This window comes from Agelaius phoeniceus, chromosome 13 (genome assembly GCF_051311805.1).
Source record: "Agelaius phoeniceus isolate bAgePho1 chromosome 13, bAgePho1.hap1, whole genome shotgun sequence".
NCBI lineage: Eukaryota > Metazoa > Chordata > Aves > Passeriformes > Icteridae > Agelaius > Agelaius phoeniceus.
The window spans coordinates 9,459,056-9,481,799 of NC_135277.1; the positions used below are offsets into that span (position 1 = coordinate 9,459,056).

General features: G+C 40.0%; 1 protein-coding gene across 1 annotated transcript in view; it reads right to left on the bottom strand.

The window, feature by feature from the left end:
* Window positions 1–597: 597 nt before the first annotated feature.
* Window positions 598–22,744, bottom strand: part of SH3GL3 (SH3 domain containing GRB2 like 3, endophilin A3) — a 42,433-nt gene continuing 20,286 nt past the window's right edge. The window contains exons 2-9 of the mRNA XM_054641882.2: window positions 14,943–15,011; window positions 14,226–14,298; window positions 13,589–13,732; window positions 12,797–12,930; window positions 11,265–11,423; window positions 8,351–8,454; window positions 6,996–7,123; window positions 598–1,395 (exon numbers count right to left, since the gene is read on the bottom strand). Coding sequence (XP_054497857.1) covers window positions 1,190–1,395; window positions 6,996–7,123; window positions 8,351–8,454; window positions 11,265–11,423; window positions 12,797–12,930; window positions 13,589–13,732; window positions 14,226–14,298; window positions 14,943–15,011 — 1,017 coding nt within the window. The 3' untranslated portion in view covers window positions 598–1,189. The remainder of the gene's footprint in view (window positions 1,396–6,995; window positions 7,124–8,350; window positions 8,455–11,264; window positions 11,424–12,796; window positions 12,931–13,588; window positions 13,733–14,225; window positions 14,299–14,942; window positions 15,012–22,744) is intronic.

Here is a 22,744-nt window from a genome sequence, read left to right on the forward strand (position 1 = left end):
TAAAGAATTCAGCTCTCTTCTCATAAATTTGTCTTGTATAGAGAGCAACTGGGAAAAGACTACATCTTCCTCCAGGGCTGCTCACTTTGTTTGGTCACTACTACATTACTAAGCCAAGCAGGAGATGGTAAACAAAACCAAAGTGATTCTATCTGCATTTGGATAAGTACTTCTGATGCCAGACTTCTTCCTTAATTTTGAGGCTTTTCTGTTATGCTTGTAATTATTAGATGTCTTTCCATCACTGCCTATTCTTCTTTCTCCTCCTTTTCATCCTTTTTGACTAAATATAAAAAATAGAAATGTATTGACTTGTCATTTGTGTGCAGTAGGCGTCAGTGCTACTCACCCCTTTCTCTCACTGGAGTTCTCTACAACTCCTATGGAACTAGGACTAGTCTGCACTTAGTTCCAAGGAACTTCCCTCTGTTCCTTCTGCTAGAAAACGATGTTAACAGACATAAATGCTAAACAAGCAATAGAGAAGTAGCAAGATTATTCATGCATTGTTTTTGTCACTGAAAGCTGATCTATTCAGCAAAAGTGGCCTTCTGCTCAAACAAGTGCCAGAACCATGAGTACAGAAGCAGCAACCACTTTTCTTATCCCACAGAAATATTTATTCAGTTTGGTCAGTAAATTATACCAATTTTCAATGCTGAGAACTTGTACTTAGTACAACATCATCTTAATATTGACAACAACCACTTTGCCTTTTGTCAACATACAATGCAAAAGATGAATTAACTTGTTCACAATAAATTATAATGTGATAGATGAAAACAGCTCAAGGACATCAGTAACTTAGGAACTGGTTACAGTTAGCTTCACTAACAGTATTTTTTAAATGGTTTTCAATAGTAAAATCATTGCAGCCAAAGATAAAAAAAACCCACATACAATAATAGCAAGGAAATGCATTTTTGGAGCAACAGTGAGCTACCAGTAAACACTTCATACAGTGATCTTCAAGGCACAAAGCAAAAAAACTGGGTATGGGTTTTTTTGCAGGTTGACAAATCAGGGGAGGTGAAATTTTTTTGAATATAAAATAAATACATTTTAAAAAGACGCATACAAAAGTCAGTAAGTCAGTCAAATAGCAAGGCTTTCACAGAATGCCACACTGACAGAACATTTGTGAATCCATTTCAGTCATGAAATCATGTTCACAGCTCGAATGACACGATCACTGAGGCAAGGGAACTATCACTTCAACATAATTAATGGGGAAGAAGCCAGACTCTCCATTTAACATCCCCTCATACCAATTCTCATCAATCTGATTGGTCAGAGTTATGATGTCCCCTTCCTTAAATCCAAGCTCGCCTTCATTTTCTGGCTCAAAGTCATAGAGAGCTTGGCAGCAAGGCTGATCCATGTGCACTGAAGAACCTGCCCCAGTGACAGAAAAAACAAGCACATTAATTGAGCTTTACAGCATCCCACCAGCCACTCAGCACAAAACAAGGGGTCACAAATGTAGCCCTGCTGTCATGTCAACAGCAACAGCTTTTCCCTTACTTTTATTCATTAACATCTGGTGCTTCTGCATATAAAATACAAGATTAGTGATAATAAGTTTAACACATAACTGTTCCTTAAGTTCAGATGCTACTCCTCTTTCATTCCTAGCTGCCTTCCCTCTCAAAAGGATGTTTATCTCCAGCTGAGGGTTTGAGTAATCAGTTGTCAAACCCCATGTGCTCTCTGTGAAGCAGCTGCCAGAGGAATCAGAAGGGCAGGAGCTGAGGAAGCAGAAAAGTCAACAGGGGAAATGACAAGGAATCCTTTAAACAAATGGCACTGCAGCACATTGGTCCTGTGGGAACACCTACCACGGGCAGGGGCTCCTGGTCTGTCCTACAAACACAGCCCTGCAGCCTGAGCAGACCCCTGGATTTGCACACCACACTGCTGTGGCAGGAGAGAGGTTCCTTCACCTGAGCAGTGACAGTTCTGGGTTACTGCTCCCTGAGCTCCTGTGCTCCACTCCTTTATTTTACACATCCTCCATCTGAACTAAGGCAAAGGCTGTGGTAGAAACAAAGGCACCTCACCTGTCAAATTACTTTAGGGATGAAAACAGTTTTCTGATACAGTATCTGGCTGCTCTCGTGACTTGCAATGTTTATCCTAAAATCACCCTTAATCATTAAAAAAAAAGTTAACCTTGTTAACTTGTTAATACAGTAAATACCTTTTTTAAAGATATTCTTATGGAGGAGTATTAGTTTGGATTGGTGGTACCAATACATATGTAACATTCGTATTTATGACTAATTAGAATACTTTTTATTAGAATAATAATGTTCAAATTCTAAAGCTCAACTCTGTGGTTGAGGACTAGTCCATGGTTCAACTGTAGTTCAGCCATAACAGATTTTTTAACAACATACGTAATGTATCCAAGTAAAAGTCTGGTAATTTGAAATGCATTTATAAATGAAGAACAGGAGAAAAGGCTTAATGCTGCTGCCTTGTAAAGAGGAGCACCACACCTTATACCATGACACCTCTAGAACACTAGTACTTATATTTAAATTATTTAGGTTGTCTTATTGGGAACATCGCAGCAATACTCAAATATTCCAGTCTTGAGTCTCCCAGCTATCCTTTTTTACTGAGTAAACCTGCATGCAACTGGTAATGCAATACAGATATAATAGCTAAAATGGCAAAAATGCATTTTAACCTGTTAATCATGGTAGCACATAGGAAACTATTAAAGAGTAACTGCTCAGGGATTTTCTAGATAAAGGAATTAGGAGAAGTCTCTAAAGGAAACCAGCTAAGAACCAGTGGTGATCACTCAGAGAAAACAGACAGGTGAAAGCATCTTTTAAATTGACAATAATACACCTGGGGGCAGTATCTAGTGTTAAAACTGGAAAGCAGGAATTGCTTTTCTCTTTTGTGGGTATATTTTACCCTTGATAGCAACAGAAGAAAGCTTTTATTTCTAACAATGGAAGAGAAGGGAGAACAGAGACTAAGTAAACCTTCCCAAAGCAGCATTATCACAGTGTCAGGCTCATCCTCTGGAAGGCTCAGGGTAGTGACAAAGTCCTACAAGAACCAAGTAAATTAGAGCTACTCTAATACACTGGGGTACAGGTGAAAGCTTGGTGTCATACATTTGCTGAAGGACTCCATGCAGAAAAAGAGATGATGAGCCAGTTGCCAAGAAAAAATGGGCTGCTTGTGTTTAAAAATAGCAGAGTTATTTTCAGCCTTTGCCAGGTAGGAGTGGCACCAGCTCTCTGGAGCTGTCAGCAGCAGAGGGCGGCGAGGGCAGTAATTGAGAGTCGCTCGCCTTCACCTGCTGCTCCGATGGGGCTCGTTTGTTACTGCAGGCCAGTTAATTTCTGACACTGAGCTACCTGATCAGAGATGGATCACATTTGGTTCATTTTCAGCTCCAAAGAACTGCAAAGAAACATCTGGCAGCCTGGAAAGGTTTTTAAATAATGGCCACAGCCAGCACAACCAGTTTCACTCCAGGCTGTAGGATCAGTCAAAGTCTTCATTAGAGTCAGGCAGCTGCTGCTACTGTATAATCCAGAGAGACAAAGCTTCCCTGCCAAAGGTAAGGGGGCAGCACTGCCTAACACACACTGCTTAACATCACAGAACTGCTGGCACCACTCCAGCCTTTTGCTGTCTACTTGCACAAATGCTGCAGAGGTTTTAGCTAAATCAATTGCACTCTGCTATTTCTGCCAACAGGGTTTATGTTAATTTGAGACTCCATATGCACCTCCTTTATTTCTCTAGTTTACATCCTTGCACAGTCAAAAAAGAACTGTCACTAATTTCCAGACCATTCAGATCTGGACAGCACAAAATCAGGGTAAGAAAGAAGCTGTCTGTGATTCCTGGAGTGTTACAGGATGAAACCAAAAAGCCATTCAATAATGGTTTGGGTTTTTTGTTTGTTTTCCCCAAAGGGATGGTGTTACTGCCTGTACCTGCATGTACTCTGCCTTCTATACCATGCTGTATACATCAGGTAGCAAGACTGTACTTTAATAATCACAAACTGGAAGCTTGCTAAGATAATTAATCCCAGTCTCCCTCATAGCTGAAGTGAGTAAACACTTAGATGCTTATGTTAAATTCCAGCATGTGGCAACCAGATCCATATATTTCATATCATAGTCAAACCTGACAAACAAACTGAGTGAAAGGCATGATGTAATACAGCAATTAAAGAGTTCTAAAACGAGCCAGATGATGCTCACAGCTGCAGCTCATTAATGAGGATAACAATGAATTAGAAATAGAGAATTTTTTATCTGCATTTACTCAAAGCAGCCAAATAACTCACAACAACATAAAAATTAAGTTTATGTGAATCTAGCCCTGTAAATATGTGTAAGTAATAAGTAGTAAATATTCCTCACATGTTAGAGACTATACAAAGGAAAATAGTGTTTCTGCTCCAAGAAGCTGATAGTTGAAAAAATATTGTGGAACATGGGGAAAGTCATTTCCACGCTCAGAACTGTACCATGGCAGTTGTGCTGAATGTGGCACATCTTGCTTTGAACTGGCCTGCAGATCTCCATGGCTTTGCTGAGTACCAAGACACTACTTACCCTGAGGGACAGTACCAGAGAAATTAAAGATCTGCATTTTGATAGGGTCAATATGGAAGTGGGGAAAATGAATCATGAAAGTACTTCTTTGAGTAGGATAGGGAGGTCAGTTTACTAAAAAAGAAGGTGATTACAATGCTATTTCCCCATCTCGTGGAGACTTTAAGACATTTAGCAGTTTTGCTTAGAACTGCCTGGTTCCCATTTCTAAATCATTTCTAAATCAATCCCATTTCTAACTTATTAAAAAAAAATCTTATCTGTTTCATGATTCTGATTTTAAAAAGGGACAGAAAGGTTTTCCCATTTTAAGCAGGGCATATTGAGCCCACTGCAGTTCAGAGAAATCCGTATGTACAATGTTTGAGTAGGACTTGGAAAACAAAAGAGAATGAACAGAGATTTCAGTGATGATTTGTACCTGCTGGGGAGGTAAGCACAGCATCCACAGCTCCTTCAGGAGGAAAAAACCAGCATACCTGGTCTTTCTAATGTTATTAGCATGTAAGTATGGCAACAATAATCTCATACATCCTATTTCTCCTTTTCATCTCTTCTATGGTGGTTTTGTTTCCATTCTGAGAGCACTAAGCAAGTGAAGCAAGTGAAGTGACAACCCCTCATTCAGTGAGATGCAAACAGTGCAACAGGCCATGGATGGAGTCAGTGAATGGAGGTGCCTCGCTCCTTCCCTATCTTAGTGATCAGTGGTCATTTATTTTCCAGTTTTCACTGAATTTCAGCTCATTAAAACAGATTCTTCTTTAACTAAGTGGACTGGAAGCAACCTGGAGAAGTCATCATCTGACTTTCTCCAAAGGCAGGATTGATTATCCTTAAAGGACATCCTGGAACAACTGCTGGATGGCAATGATAAACCACTGTAATGCAGTTTGACACACTGGCTTATATACAAATGCTGAATCTGAATCTACTTTCTCCCCTGCACGTGCAAAACAAGCAAAAAAAATCTTATATAACTTGGTAAGTAATTGATAGGGCCAAAAAATTTTATGGTGATTTTTAATGAAGTTGCTATGTTTTTGCTACTTTCATCCAGATGTGCTGTGAAAATACCAAGGAAGTTACTGATCCCTGCAAACACCTCCAGTGCTTTGGATGAAATGTGTCCTTGTGTCACAGGTCTTAGGAACCTGAGATAATGCACAGAGGGGGTTGTCTCCCTGTCTCACTCCACCCCACAATTTACAGCAACACAAAAACTCAGCATTCAGGCAGCACAAGGAGCTTCAAACAAATTGAGGAATCAGATCTCACTGGGTGGATTTATGCTGCCAAACTGCTGCAAATCCCCTTCAGTATGCATTGCATAATGGTTTCCTCTTGCAGCACAGTGCAAGGAAATTCTAGAGACATTGGAAGGAGCATGAAGTTACAGCTCCAAGCTTTATTCTTTCAGTTTTAGTTCTCTCATTTCTTTCCCAACAACCTTTAAAAAGGAACAAGACTGGAGGGAAGAAAAAATTGGAGAGTTAGGGAAAAAAAACAAACAACAAACCTTCAGGAAAATGTCCTAGATGCCATGCTAAGTACAGAAGGGAACCTTTGGCTTACTACTTCTCTATTTTCCTTCCAAATAATGTTTGTAGAAAAATCTCTGTCTTTTTCATTCTCTTTCCTCTGCATATTGTCACTGGGGCTTTGTTTGGGGTTTTTTGTTTGTTTGGGGGTTTTATTTGTTTCGTTTTTTAATTGGGCTGATCTCATCATACAATGTAGTTATTAAGGAGAAAGGGCAAAATAATTTTATTCATGAGATGAGGAAAAGCTGTTTTACTAACTCAACTTTCAAAAGTTGCCTTTTTTTTATGAAACCAGGGCCTTATCAAAGGATAAGGTCCTAAGCCCCCACCAAAAGGTACCTGAAGTACCTCAGTTCATACTTTGGTGCATAATTTAGGGGATAGTAAAGCTATAAGACGTTAAAAACAGTAAGGGTGCAAGTTATCTCTGAATTTTACATAGCTAATATTCAAGATCCTGTACAGATCATTTATGCTCTGAGACTGTGGAGAAAAATTAGCATCTGGAGATACTCCAGACTGTGATCAAACACACCCACTGTAAGCATCTGTCTTTGCAAGAAATGAACTGTTTTCTGCAAGTGCCTCTCCTTCTCTCTCCTCCCACCCTCAGTGGCAATTCAGAGACCTAAAGACCAAGGAGAATGCCACACCTAAATTTCAGATGGTGAGAGTCTGTTGAGAGAAACCCTGATTCACAGCTCTGTTTTGAAATCTGGGGAACAATCTGGAGTCAGATGCACGATACTGATGCCTGATGGATCCATTGTTCTCATGATACAAGAAATACCTCAAGCACCAATCTGGCAAAACATCTAGAGACACATTAATTCTATGGTGACAGACTCACCTGATGATTTTATGGAAGAACTATAGGCAATCCCATTGTGCTGCTGATTATCACCAATTTCCAGAGTTGTAGTTATTACAGGCTTTGGCTTAAATTCCCGCTTAGGCCGACTGGATGCTACATTTATCCTGTAACACAGAGAAGAGCAGCAAGAGATTTACTTAGGAAGAAAGAAGGAAGAAATACTTACAGAACTTCAGCTCAGGTTAAGTGCTTTGCTGTTTGAAAGGTGAGGTAAGAAAATATTCTCCTGGTTCTGGTTTTACTTCTTTTGATTGGTTTGTGTTTTGAATTTATGGCGTTGAGTTTGGTTTTTTGGTTGGTTGGTTTGTTTTTGGGGGGGAGTGTGTGTTTTTGCTAAAAGCTGCTCAATTCTCATGCAATACTTGAATTTCAACAAGTCCCTAATTTATTTAATACTTTGGTCCTGCTGACAAAGGCATAAAGCTTAACAGCCTGAGTTTGAGAAGTGATGAGCGCCCACAGCTGCCACTGAGTTCAGCACAAGTTGCAGGAATGAGCTCTCTGGAAAGCTCAACTGCAAATGACATATGGAGAAACACATCCAGGACAGAGGCCCAGGGACTGCATCTCACACATGGCCTTTTTATTAGGGAATACAGGGAAAAAGCATTTAGCCAGCAAAGCTGTCTAATACCTCTAGCTGTGTGTGCCCCAGCTGAGAGCTCCTTGCCCCCCTGGCCCCTCCAGCTGGATGGCACAGGGTGTCTGCAGACAGAGCTGTCCTCATGCCAATGCTCACAGCCCCCACAGCCACCCTGAGCTGAAAGCCCCAAGCAGCTCTCCTGACCCTGCCTACACCACAGTGACATCAGGTCTCTGGTGACCTGAGTGACACACCAGTGACAGCAGCATCTCTCCCTTTCCTTAGGCTGACACAAAGTACCTGGGCTTTCATACATATGTTAAGCACAGCTCTGTTCCTGGCCAGCTGGCTGCTCCTAACTCTGCTTTAGAATTTTGTTATACCCCTTAATCTCAATAAAAACAGGCCAACTTTCAAGCAAATCCTCCAAAACACAATTCCAAGTATGCAAGTTGAAATAAACCTCTAAACAAAGGGAGGCTGTCCCCATTAACCACCACAGATGGGAGAGACTCTGCACACACTCAGAGCTCCCTGGGCAGATCCTGTGTTACATTAAAGTCTCCCAGCACAGCAAGGAGCTGCCAGGTGGCAGGGGTTTAAAGCCATGGAGCTCAGTCTGGCACAAAGCACAGCAAATGTGCATCTGGGAGGTGGTGCTACAAGATCTGTTGCTTCAGTGGCTTTCCAACATTGTGAAGCTCAGCTGCAGAAGAGGTTCAGCATTTTCTGAGGGGTTCTGTCTTACCGGTTTTGCAGCTTGCTCTGCAGGTCCTCCAAAATTTCTGTGGATTGTTTATGGTAATCTAGTGCTGCTTCTACAAACACAGCCAACTGGCTGACTTGTTCTACCTGAAAGACAGAGGAAAATAGTTGTAAAGGCTCTGCAGTACATTCAGCAGAAGGATAAACAAACAGATCATTTAAAACAGACCTGGTATCTCAAAAGACCACAGTACCTTGTAGAGGTTACTGGAAAAGAGCACATGTGATTCTAGCAAAGAAACTGCCAGCTGGAAACTGAACAAAACTGAGGTGTAACTTCGAGTTCACTAACTCAGGGCTGGGTCCTTAAGTCATTTCCTTTCACAATGTGCAAATCCCTTCTGCTTTCAACTTCCAAACCAGCTGTCTGTCAACACCCAAGCCCAAAACATTAAAGAGGACATGACCCCTCAGCAGGTGAAAGTGGAGCTTTTCTGATCAATGCTGGAAGAAATTACACTGTGACAGCTCTTATGACTCAGACCCATTAGTGTTTATTATCAATGTTTACAAAGTGCAGTTCTGAAATGATCTGGACTTACCTCACTAGATGGCAGCATTTATAAACTGATAAATGAAACATGATTTATCTACTTGGATTTAAAACATATTAGCCAATCATTCAAAAATATGAATGATGAGGAAAGGGAGAATGTGAAGGAGAAAGAAAAACCAAAATATTATTATTCATGAAGTAACAAATAATCTCATTCCCCTAACACAAGCTGAAAAGTTCAAGCTGTATGGGGTATGGAGCAGTAACAGATATTTGTCTTCTTCAAGACAACATTAAGAAGACAGACCCCAAGAAGTCTGACATCTTTCCATTCCATCATGATGTCTTCAGACATTGGATCATAAGAAAATATCTGAGTAAACTTTCTACAAATGTTTTATGGACCCATGGCAGTTTTGTGTTATACTTTGTCTGCTTTTACTCAGTTAAAAAGATCATTAAAAATTCTGCCAGGACTACAAGAGAGCCAAACACTGTCACACAGCACAAAGAAATGAAATGCACAGAATCAAACCAACAGCTGAGACAATCCCATCAGTGTCAGAAGAGAGCAATATAAACAGCTGAGGACAACACACAAAGTGCCTGGGGTTTGGATGTGTGGTCAGAAAAAATGGATAAAGGACTGTCCAAACAACACAACTAAGAGCTAGGAGAAATATGGAGATGTGGATTAGGAGAAGAGAGAGAGAAAGAGAGACTGGGAAACAGCCAGAGAAACTTGAAGGACTAAAAGCTGCTTAGGAAGATGAAGCTGGGACTGGCTGTGTGGGAATGGCAGGAAGATGGATCTGATAAGAAGTGAATGCAACAGTGTCAATGTGGGAGGTCTGGAGCTGGCTGTGCAAAAACCTGAGAAAGGTGGGGATCAGGATTGAGCCTGGGAAAGGCACCTGGCAAGATGGCTGGGAACCAGAGCTCAGAGAACAGACTTCAGGGCAAGAAGACCAAGGGAGGGAGACACTTGGGGAACTGGAAAGGATCAGAAGGAGGTGATTGCAGTAAAGATCTCCACAAACACAGTGAGACCATTTGGGGTTAGACAACAATGCTAGAATGAGAAGTTTTGGGAGGACAGACAGACTGGGTCACCACAAGACTGGAAGGGGAAGAGCACAGAGTTTTCTTTAAACAGAAAGAATAGGAAATGGGTACAGAAAAAACTTCAGAGGGATATACAGTTCACCCCCTCCCAAAGGCAGAATTACTTACACTAGAATGTGTAACTCATCTGTTTTCTAGTGGTTGAGCTAAAGCAGTTGAATTCCTGCACTCTTTTATCCTTAGTTTGGTGCTCTGACTAATGATAAACAGCACCTGAAACATTTCTCAGCTGCCCATGCAAGACAGAATTGCTAAACACACATCCACTGCAACCAGGCAACTGGTAGAGCCTACAGTGGAACAGTGCTGAAATTGTTGATAAGAGCATGTTCCAGCTTTTGCTGCCCTCATTAACTTACACTGGTAAAACAGCAAGAGGCTTAACTGCCTTTCACTAAACACTGCTGTAACAAATGTGTCCCACTTACAAACAGTTCAGGAGCTACAGGCTGCTTTATAACTGGGTATGCATAGAGAGAGAAGTTGCTTGCAGTTAAATCTTCCCACTTCACAGCTCCTCACTGTTGCAGTTTGCTCACAGAAGACAGCACAATTTTTACTTTGTGTGTCTTCTGTGATACTGCATCTACAGAAGACAAAACTGTGGAATAGGCCCAAATAGGTCCAGCTTTATTTTCCTATAATTCCATGATTATGCAGGAGAAAGCACATCCTGCTATTCCTCTGTGTGTGGACAGAAGAGAGGATTATCCTGAATGGCCACAGCTGCTCCTTATTTAGACACAATTTCATTATGGACTTAGACTCTGAGCCAAAGTCCACTATCTGAGCCCAAGCCACAGATTCACTCTATGGACTCTGCAGAGCCAAAGAGCAATAGTAATGATTTTCTGAGGTAAAATCATTCAGAGACTCCACATCAGCAGGGAAGTTTTGACTATAAGTGAGCTGAAATTCACAAATCTCAGAGGGTACATGCCCTTGCTTATATTTTCAGCAGCAGGTCTTGACTACACCAATTTCCCAACCTTCACCCTCTCACTGACCAAACTGCATTTTACTCTCAGCTAGTCCTACTTGGCTACTCTGTGGCCATCTTGTCTGAGTCACTGAATCTCCAGAAGAAATTCTTGAGTTTTCCCATTCTCTGCTGTGCATTATGTTCTTCTCTGACAGGGGATTTAAAATTGGGAAGAGGCAGAGTTTCTGCTTCCAGACCTTACCTCCTGTGAAGGACTGGACTGGCTTTAACCAATCCCACACATTTGCCCCTCTAGGATGTACTGAAGCAAACAAAGATGCAGCACAGACTTACATCATTTTCTAAGAAATTGAACATGCTTCTTTCAGCCAGCTCCTTTGACTCTTCAAATTTTTCTACTGCTTGTTTAACTTCTTCATCAGGTATCTTTCCAAAACGCTTCTTTTTATAATCATAATCCAAGCGGCGCCCTTCCAGTTTCTTCAAGTGATGCTAAAAGAGACACAACATTTATGAGAAAGACCAAATGGGACATGCCCAAACAAACACATTGTGATCTCAGGAAATATCAGTGATGGATGCAAATATATGCAGACCTGAGGAAATACAAGGCTCAGAGACTTGTACAGTCCCTCCCTACGACCCAAGGCAGCACCAGCACAAAAATTAATGAAATTTTAAATAAAGAGCCCTTCAGCAGCACTTGGGGTACTGGCAGCCTTGATTTGCCTATTTTAGACATCCAACTCATGGACTTCACTAAATGTGCCACAGTACAGATTCTCTGAGCTGTGGAGAGAAGCAGGATCCAACTTAAATATTTGTGTGTCACCATATTCTACATGTAATTCAATTTTACATCTTGAATTATCTGCAATATGACAACTAAAAGTTAAGGGGTTATATTCCCCTCATAAAGCAGTGCTCCAAAAAATCTTGTATTCTTCCTGTCCTTGTTATGTATCAACTTGACACTTCTATCTGATAAAACTACATAAGCTTTTCTGTTGCCAAAAATCCTGGGACTGACAGACTCAGAGAATGGACTCAAAGTGACAGTACAAAATGCTCATTAAAGCTAACATCAAACAATTTCTTTTCATCAGTTCAGAAGAACACAACTGAAAACAGCTATGCTTCAAAGGAGACAGCTACAGATTTTACTGCTATCTTTCTGGTAAGCTTTCCACGTTCATTTATGTGTAAACAAATAAAATAACTTCCATTTCTGCATTTCATCAGGGTTTTAACTTGCTTATTACCCAAATCCATTGGAATCAACAGACTCAGAGAAAGACTGCCTGGATTTCTTTGAATTGTCACATTGCAAATAAAAACACTGAAAAACTCAACTCTAAAGGTTAAAAATGTGTTCCTTAGTATCCTGTATTTTTTCCTATAGTGGCATATGGCACTTCAACATTTTATGACACTATTCAGATTATTCTGTGTTCGCCCTGAAAAGCCTTTTTTAACAGTTATATTCATTCTCCATTATAAACAGCTTTAGGCTGACAGAGATGGTAAAATAGGATAATCACTAGCAGTAAATCACAGCCCACTCACATGTTCATAAGCATTAATAAAAATATTCATTAAAATAAAACAGAAGAAAAATAAAGAACATAATTCTCTTCACTCTGCTTGTACTGACTGTACAAGCAATATAGCAAATTGAGTAAGTTAGACAAGGGAGAAATAGCCCAGCATTCATCCTAAGCAGATTTTGTCACTATTTTGCTAGACAGAAAATCTATTACAACAGAATTTATTTACCTTATTGCTTTCAGGAAAAATATCTCAGGGAAGTAGGGTTGATTTGACTCTGATTATTACTAAGTGAAGCTCTACCCTGGAAAACTTACCCCAATCTCTTTTAAGTCTTTGTCCTGCAATAACTGTAGAGGATCAATAAAATTTTGTTTGACATTAATATCAAGAGAGTCCTTCACTTCTGCCATTTGCTTCATGCTCTCACCAGCATCCAGTAGTGCAAGTCCTGTAGTAAAGAATAGGCTCTTATATCTCAAGATATGTAAAAGCAGAAAAATTGTCTTTTAAAACAGCCATTTCAAATAGGTATCTTTGTATCTGCTGCAGTCCCTTGAAGAATAAAAAAGAAAATAATGCAAGTCATGCTTGTTCTCTATACAAAACTGGAACTAGAAAATTTTTGTTCTGAATTACATTTTGGGGTTTTTTTTCCCCAACAGATATCAGAAGAAAAAAAAACTTCTCTTCCTACTGTATACAAGTTAGTACTAAAAAAATCATCCAGTGTTACTGTTTATTTCTTTCTACAAGAATTTTTCCTTTAGTTTATTTCTCAGATTGAGTAGAGCCATTTTATATAAAAGTTAAAAGAAATAAACTGCATTTAAGAATCACCCTAAACTCTTGAGGTTTGGCAACTTGGAAACTAAAATGCTTAATAACAGGGATGATCAGTCAGCATCAGTAACAGTATCATCAAACCCACCTGCAACAGAGACAAATGTGCAGGAGCATTCTGCTTCTGTGCTGTATCAACCATCCCCTGACCCCTGCACTTAACTTTCCCTCTTACCTGCAGTGGCCAGCTACACAGGTTATGTCAGTGAGTAACACTTTGCAAAGGACTTTATCTGAAATCTTGGCAGAGGAGATGCACAACTCACCAAACATAGACTCATCGCCCAGCTCTCTGCCATACCGTATCATGCAGTCTCCCAGGAGTCCCTCTGTCTGGGGGTAGCCTGTGGCTTTAACTTGTCCTCTGATCTTTGACATAGTGTTCAGCATTCCCAGCTTGGCCCTGTATGCTAAGAGGGGCATAGAAAAAGAAAAAAAAATTCAAAAGTGATAAAAACAGTTTTAAAACTAATCTATTTAAAGCAATAAATTTTTTCACAAGCAAAGCCACAAAGCTCATCTCAGACTGGTGATTTTTCTGTTGTCAGTACCTCATAGTCCAAAGCTGAAAGAAGATTCAATACAACAATATGGGTCATATGAAACTAGTTTTTATTCCCAACTAAAAAAGCATCCTTTCTCCATGCAAATATTCACTGACACTCACATTCCTTTAAACAGTCCTGGTTGTGAGCTCCTTGATTAGAAATACTGCAGACAGCAAATGCAGGACACAATCACAGCCAAAGCCAACTTCCTCTCCCTCTTGCTTAGAAGAACTTTGCAGAACTCCACACAGAAACCTCACAATGATGACCTAATTAGCTTTTATTTACCTAAAATTAATTTCCAAGTAATAAAACAATGTTCATGAGAATCCAACACCTATTGTTCCTATCCTACCTGGATTTGGCTGAAGGTATTCCGTGGATTTGGACAGAAGCTCTGTTACAGCTTTATTAGTAATATCAATTTTCTGAAAAAGAAAAGTAAGTCTACTATGAACATTAAAAAATACATAGAAAGACAAGGGCAATTAAAAAAAAACCCCACATAACAATTGTAAAAGCAGAAACTGGCACTAACATTGTTTAATTTGCAATACAACTCATCCGTGGATAGCAAACATGTCAATTTCATGTAAACTTCTGAACATGTAAACTTGTGAACATTTAAACTAAAAGACACAATCTTTTACCAGGAGAAAATCTGGCCCACGTAGTCAGATTGTTATCATTGATTTTATCAGATGCAAAGGCTTTGTGATATTTACACTGCCTCACTAACACCACAGACTTCTCTAAACTCCCACACAGCCAGGGGAAGGCTCCTCCTGATGCTCTGCCCCCTTCTTGGAGGAATTTCTCTTCATTGTCGAGAGGTGTCAGTGGAACCTGATCCTCTGCTCAAACAGCCTCTGTGGGTGTCTCTTCTCCCTTGGCTGAGCTGACAAGGCTCAAGGACAAATTTGCATTTATCCTTTTATCTTTCTGTTTGGAAGCACATTATAGGGTTTCCTCCCCCAGGTAAATCTACAATACCATTCAATCACTTGAAACATGAAATATTTTTGATTCTGCAATAGCTTAATATTGAACAACACAATGTGACTTTTCTTACCCTTTCCATCTCTTGAAATTCCTCATCTAGCTTTGTTCCTTCTGCTCCACTTATTTTTTCACTGAATAGCTGTAAAAAGATAAATTTAATACACAAAAAAAAGGTATTGCTATTTAATTATAGAATAAATATCTCTTGAGAGTTACAGGAATTGACTCCAGATCAGAAAATAGCCAGCATCCATTTGAGGTAACTGTGCAGGACAAAAGTAAACAAAAGTCTTGGAAATGAAGCCCTCCCTTCAAGAGAGACAAAGGTACCTGATACCAATTTAGAACAAGCAAACAAAAAAAATGCTTTCTCATGCTTGTAGAGCTTGTACTCTACAGGCATGACCTACACTGCAGATTTCAGCACAGAGACCAGAGTCTGACTGCAGGTAAATCACAGCAACCTTTTCAAGTGTGTCTCTGCAGCTTTGTACGTCTGAGTGCCTTCTGTTTGCCAGCAGGTTCAGGAATGAACCTCCCATTGCTGCTGCTGCTGGAATTGTGTGCAATTCTGTGGAAGGAACAGACTTGTGAAAATACTTCACTGAAAAAGCAGAGACTGAGCATCTTTATGACCAAAATAAAAATGCCAGGTGTTCTTCAAAACCTCAAAGTACCAGTTTCAGATCGATTTCAGTAAACCTTCTGAAAAGGCTAAAAGTTAACTGACTTTGGTGTGAGAACTCCAGGCTGTCTGTCAGACCTGACTGTGGTCCTCACTGAGTAAATCATGGCCAGGAATAAGCCACTGAGCAGAACTCAGCCATCTGCTTCTTGCAGTGCATGGTACCTGCACTGTGACAACATGAAAAGAAAGCCAGATCCTCACCCAGTATGAAACAGCCTTTGAAAGCATCCCTCCACTAGACAGCGATTTAACACATATTCTACATTAAATTCCTTCAAAAATACCTAACAGTTTTCTGTTTTAATTGGCTTTTATCACTGAATCTGTCACAGTGTAATGTGAAATCCAGGCCTAGCTCACTGACTGCTGCTGGTCCCCAAACCTGTCCCCAATAAAGTGTTTTGTTTGTCATCAGTCCCTTCTAAAAGGGAATTCATCTCACTGAGTTAGAAGGGCCTTGGGGACTTGCATAACCTGAAAATGGGTCAGGGCTCTGAGCAGTGCAATGGTTCCCTGTTCTCGGCCACTGCCTGCACGGCACAGGTGTGGGGGGAGGACACTGCCCTGCCAAAAACCAGCAAGGAGCTGATGAAGCAGAGCTGGGAGCTCAGCAGTGGCTGACCTTGCATCAATATCACTGCTACCACACAGAGAACAGTCCTGCTTAAGGGAAAATGTGAGTTCAAAGAGAGACATACAGCTAATTATTTCTATTGGCTTTACAGCAGCACTCGCAATCTTCACGCTTAATATGCCAAGCAGCACACACACTTGTCAGGATCATTTCTCTTCCAGAGCACAGACAGAACAAGCACAAAAGCAGATAAAACAGATGGAAAAGCCCAAATACCAATGAGCTCCTGCGGGTCATCATCTTGCTGCTGTAAGACATGACAGCAGAGAAGTGACCCGAGGTCACACGAGGAGCAGGACACTGCCCTGGTCTCTGCAGGAATGTCTGAGGAGTCCTTGAGCAGACACAGAAAGGTACATGACAAGGCTGCATGAAAAGCAGGAATTCCTGTCAGGAATTCTGCAGCTCCTCCACAATAACAGTTTCTGTCTCCTGTCTGTGCACTGTTAATTCCAAAAATAATCAATGCCATTTTCCACAGCCTCACACATGTCTTCCTTCCCCAGCAAGCAAGGAAGAGATCTGTGGTTTCCCAAAACCCTTTCAAAGGCTGAGTGCAGTGGGGGAATTACCCTTCTCAGGCTTAACTTGCAAAACCCACATTCAGTAGCAGCCCATAGCTGTCCCATTACAGATAATCCATTTATAGGATGGTGAAAAATAAACCTAATGAAGTAACATGATTGTTTGACTGTGAAAGTGCAATCAATAATAAAATTCTAAATCTATTTTACAGTGACTTGTGGACACAACTCCTCAGAGCCAGCCAGGGGATCTGCAGACACTGTTTCATACAGACTCTGAAGACAACCTAACACACACCTACAAAAAAGTACTGATCATAAGAAAAACAAAGCTTTGTTAAAAAGCTTTCCCAGTTCTATGCAAACATTGATGATACTGCAATTTGTAGCCCAAGGACACACTTCTTCAACAGCTCTAATAGCCTTTGAAAAACAATGCTCCATAAAAAATGATTCCTTGAAGTCTGTAAGCCATCTGAGATACCAACAGTAAAAACTGGTATAAAGTTCTAATGGTTATAATTAAATTTTACATCTCTATAGTTTATTTCATACTGGTATAATTTGGAATAGCTGTACTAGTCTTGCATTTAGGAACAAAAAAGCTTTTGTTCTGATCATATTGAATTTAGGAGTTGTAAAACTAGCATCACCCTTCTCACAATTAAAAGTCACAGGATATCCAATTAATTATTGAAAATGGATGCACAAAGGAGACAGCTGCTGAGTTTTAGTTCCCTATTTGCTGAGCATCATTTACATGTTTTATATCAAGCTGCAAAATGCTTTGAACATAAACAGAGGATGCCCAGCGGAGGGGCTGTGTAGGTACATGGCAATATCTCTCAGGCTTTATGAGCCACCTCACCAAAGACAGAACTGCTGCCATCACACAAGGCATGGACTCTGAGCGAGCTTGGAATTTCTTCTACAGGAAGAATCCTTCACCTCCTGGGCAGAAGGAACTGCCTGGAGGAAGGAACTGTTCTGAAGGAATTCAGAACCTGGGCAACATGAACTCAGCACCATTTGACTAGACCAGAACTAGGGCCAGAATTCTTGTCTGTGAAAAAAAGCAGTTCCCACCAGGGGGTCAGCAGTCTTTACAGCTCCAGTGCAGGTCAGAAGCCAAAGCCTTTCCTTAGTCCTGTTTCTGGTGAAGGCTTGCTCTAGATCTAGCCTTCCTAACCTTCCTCCAGATCAAAACTGACACTCAGAGAACAGCTCTGCAATAGGAAAAATTTCTTTCTCTCAGGTGTCTGTTCAACTTCCTCCATCACACTTATATTAGAGTAAGTGAGAGAAAGAAAAAGGCAACAAAGCTTAATTATGAATATGAAAATACTTTCAAATCAGCCATTTGTATTATCACCTCTCATTTGAAGTTAAACATGATAGCAAAGTACTTTCAATGGTAAAACCTGCATGGTCTATATAAGACCTCTTTGCCTGAAGAAACATTGCAGTTTGTACACAAATGCTCCTTGCATGTTACTTCTTCCTAGATCCTACTGCTCTTTTTAAAATTGACAAATTAAATATGACGTTGTATTATAAATAATCTGAAAGTCTCTGGTGGGCTTATGTAGAATTTTACATTAAAAAAATGCAATAAAACAAACAGGCTTTGAAAGAAACCCCTCCAGATATTATGATTTCTATTTTAGTTCTGTATATCCAGCTACAAATCAAGATGCAACTTGCAATTTTGTTACAGTCTGAAAAGACTAAATATTTATCTGCTAAGGCATTTCTATTCCAAGAAATTATCTGAGAAAAATATTTTTCTACAAATCTAATATTGGGATTTTTTTCTCATGATAGTTCTTTGTTATTCTATTTTTTTTCAGATAATATAATTTTCTTTTGATGTGTTTTGTTATGATGAAGCATTGCCTCAACCCTGGCGATGTTAAAATCCTGGAGAAGGCCTTGAGTAATGCGATCTAGGGGAAAGTATCCCTGTCCATGGCAGGGGGTTTTGGGACTGGATGATCTTTAAGGTCCATTCCAGCCCCTTACCATTCTGCAATTTCACAAACACAGCACATGAGCTGTCCATACTTTAAAGTAAAATCTACTGCTCACCAAAACTCTAAACTAAAAACATCTCAAGATTTAAAATAAAAATAGTGAAAAATTATGTTAAAAATATTAGGATTTACCTCTATTGCACAGGAATAGTATATTTCCCCATTGTTATATGGATTATAACAAAGAAGCTTCAGAAAAATGCCATATTTTACTGATTTTTTGTACATCATATCCATTGAATTACACTAGTTTTTCATATTTCACTATAGAAGGTTGCTGAATATAAGAAGCTGCCAAAAATATCCCAGATCAACAGAGAGCTGATAAAACTCTCAAAACAATTACCCTATTTTTTTTTAATATATCCACTGGGTATTTTATAATACAAGTCAATGGGATTCTTGCCAGCCAATACTTGCACACGTGCTCTGACCTTCTGTTTCACTTGTTTGCCCTTCTTTTGCAACACTCTAACCAGGATTGAACCATCACAGTTGTTTTGTTGTTATTCAGCTACTGCTGAAAGAAGTGGCTTACCAGAAAAACTCTCTTGTACATACCTGGCCAGGAAATCAGCCCATGCTATATTTAAAGGCTGAATGAAAGGTATCAGATTCTATTAAAGGCTTAAGAGCTTTTAATGACTCTACAAACTTACAGCATTTATTTTGTTCAGAAGGACTGGCTGCTGAAATTATCTGTTGAAACTTTAATGGGATAGAAAATTCCTACATTTGTCATAAATATGCACGCTGTCAAACCCATGAGGCAAAACCTAGATTTTTTTTATTCTGACAAAAAAGCCAAGGCTATGAAAAGATTTTAAATTTATTTCCCTCTCACTCTAAAAAGGAAGCAAGCAATCAACTGGGAAAATGAATAGATTCATCCCAAAGTCAACACAGGGAGAGCCAGGAAATAATGGAATTGTATGGCTCCATCTCCCATAGAAACAGAACTGGGCCAAGCTGCAAAAATGCATTAAGTACATCTTAAATACTGTACTTAGTACAAAATACTACATTCCAGTATGGTTAACACACAATAGTTACTCTTCTCTTAATAAATCATTAAAAGTTCCAGCAATTTCCCTGCAGACATGTAAGTGTTTGATTTGGTTTAATGCAATGTGACAATACTAACAGCTTTCTCAAGGATCTTATTTAAGCCTGTAATAAACAAAGTGAAGAATAGGGTGGCTGGCAGGGCAAAGTCACATTTCTTTGCAGTATTCAAATCCTGAGGGGAAGGAGAGATTTTGCTCTTTGTCCTCTTCCAGAATGCACTATCAGATTAGAGACCAAGATTTCAGCCTCTTTTCTAGATCAAAAGTAGTTTAACCTCAAATATCTGTAATTCCCTGTTTGTTGCTTTCAAGTTCTATTACAGTGTTATGCATATTACTTGTTTTTCTTCTTTCCTGATTTTTGTATTTCATATAAATTGCTACCTCCCACACAGAAAAAAAACCAAAAGGGTTACCACTAGTTCATGTATTGCAGACCACCAAGAACTTGACCTACAACACAGTTTAAGGTCTTGCATCTTAGTAAACATTTAAAGGAATACACACTGGCAGAGCCAGCTGCACAAGGCTTGCCACCATGATAGAAAAATATTCATTAAAAAAAAGAATAAAATCTTCTTTACTAACTCGGTGAATGGGCAGCTATTAGGCACCCCTGTGATTGATTTCTAGAGATTTTCTACAGGTCTGGATGCTCATAAGAAAAAGCAGTGCCCCATGCTGAGGAACTAAACTAAGATGCACATTTTCAAATTCAGATCTAAACAAAAGACTAAAGAAACACAGTACTTGTCTCTTGGGTACAAAGTCATCTGCAAATGAAAATGGTAATATAATACCTAAATAGATATTGTCTCCTAAAATACCCCTACAACAATAAAGAAAAAACCAAACTTTGAAAGTGTACTGGTACTAGGACCTCTTCTTTTAATTAAACTGACATAGCTCATTCTATCCTAACGCTTTGGAGAAAATACAAATCCCTCATTTTGGAGGTTAAATGCACCCAAGGATGGCAGGAACTCTGGAATCACCTCAGTACGTTGTGTTTTCAAAGGAAACAAAAATTCTCTTGCTCTGATGTACTTTAAAGAAAAAAGGTTTATTCTACCCTCCAAAATAAATAGAGGGTCTACTACAAAGTGCAGATGTTTCTGTCACACAAATACAGAGCACTCTGGCTCACCTCCAGCAAATCATTGCAATTCATCCTCAGTAGGTGCTGAAGTGCTTTTCTGGATGGAGCCCTGAGTGCTCAGCACCTCGCAGTGTCAAGCTCAGAGGGTCATCACCTTCACAAGAAGCATTTTGTAACTTTTTCTTCTACTAAACTTTCAGCTAACAGTGGAACAGATTTCCCCAAAGCATTTGGTAAAATGGTAGAAAAGATTTCTGACAGCAGCAGCAGGAACTGGGGGGTTTTTTGAAAAATTAATCAAGCAGCTGAACTGGGTTCTACCGCTATTTAATCAAAATTATAGTGTGCAAGAAGCTGTGCCCTAGAAGTCAAAGACTTGTTATTGCTCCCATGGCAGCATAAGTGCTATAAAATATCTCTGAATTTAACAATGCATGTACACAGGTATTTAAGAAAGTGCAGCTTTCTCTTTTGGTAATGGTTCATACATAATTATAAAACATAATAACATTTTGGAATTTATGTGAGACATGAACACATTAAAAATTATAATCACATTGCGTATACAAAATTCAAGCAGCATTCTGTCAGTACTCATGGCAGAGTAGACTTCTATAGAAATTCATGGAAACAAAGAAGTACTGCATAAAATTGGATGATTCACCCATAATTCATTACCTACAACAAGCAGCTGAACCAGAACTCCAGAAAACTACATCCATGGCCAGAAGAATTCACATCCTAATGTTTCACTGAAGATGTCTGTGCTCAGGTATTTAAAGTAGAAACAAAGAACATGTAGGACATGCTTGTACTTCAAAGACACCTCATGACTATGCTCACACTATCAACTTCCTTAGGGACTTCTGATGGGACAAATCTCATCCCTGCAGCCAAGAAAATTAAAATACCAAAAAATATCAATCTCAAGGGTCTGTTTCCCAAGAAGGAAAACGTACTTTTTCTACCAAGAGATCTCTGAATCATACAAAGTTAAAAAAATGCATGAGAGTACTGCTCCAGTGTTTACATTCACAAAGAACATTCCTTCTCACTAATATTTATGAACCCACTACTTCATTACTTGCAACTTCTCAGGCAAACAGGAGCAACAAGATTATTTTTAGGAAGAAGGTGAACTGAGTGACACAAGGATATGCCCCCTAGAGAGGAATAGAAGAGAAAGGTGTTTGTGAAGCAGCTTGCCGGGGAAGGGGGATCTAAGGGTGCCCCCAAACACCTCTGTCCCACACAGAGATGCTCTGGGAGCTGCCAGGGGAACACAAGCTCAGCACTGAGCACGTCACTGTTGAAGGGTCCTGTGCAGATCTATGCCAAGCATTATTGTCCAATCTACTTCCTAACACAGAGCAAACTCTTCAGAGCTGACCCAAGTGTAGAGAAGCCCAGCCAGGCAATCAGCTGAGCCCTCTAGAGTCACCCCTCCAGCTGCCAGCACCAGCAGGAACAGACCCAGCCCATCAAAACTCCCCTTGTGTCCTGCAGACAGAAGTGCCCATGGACACAGGGAATGTCTGCCTGCAGCTCCCATGAGGAACCCATGAACAGCCTCAGCTGTGGAGTGGCAGCAGCACAGCTCTGGCCAGGCCCAGTTCTGCAGCTCAGTTCTGCTCAGAAAGGAGCTCCAACAGTGCAATCCGTGTGTTCTGGGATTGAGAAAGCCCCAACAAGCACTGGTACATCTAGGGAGACTGAGCAATGACAACACTCCCCACTGATGGAGGAGTTTCAGTAGGCAATCCAGATACACCTCACAATCCACGATGTCTTTCAGCAAAATCCCCCCACCAACCCATCAACTGGAGG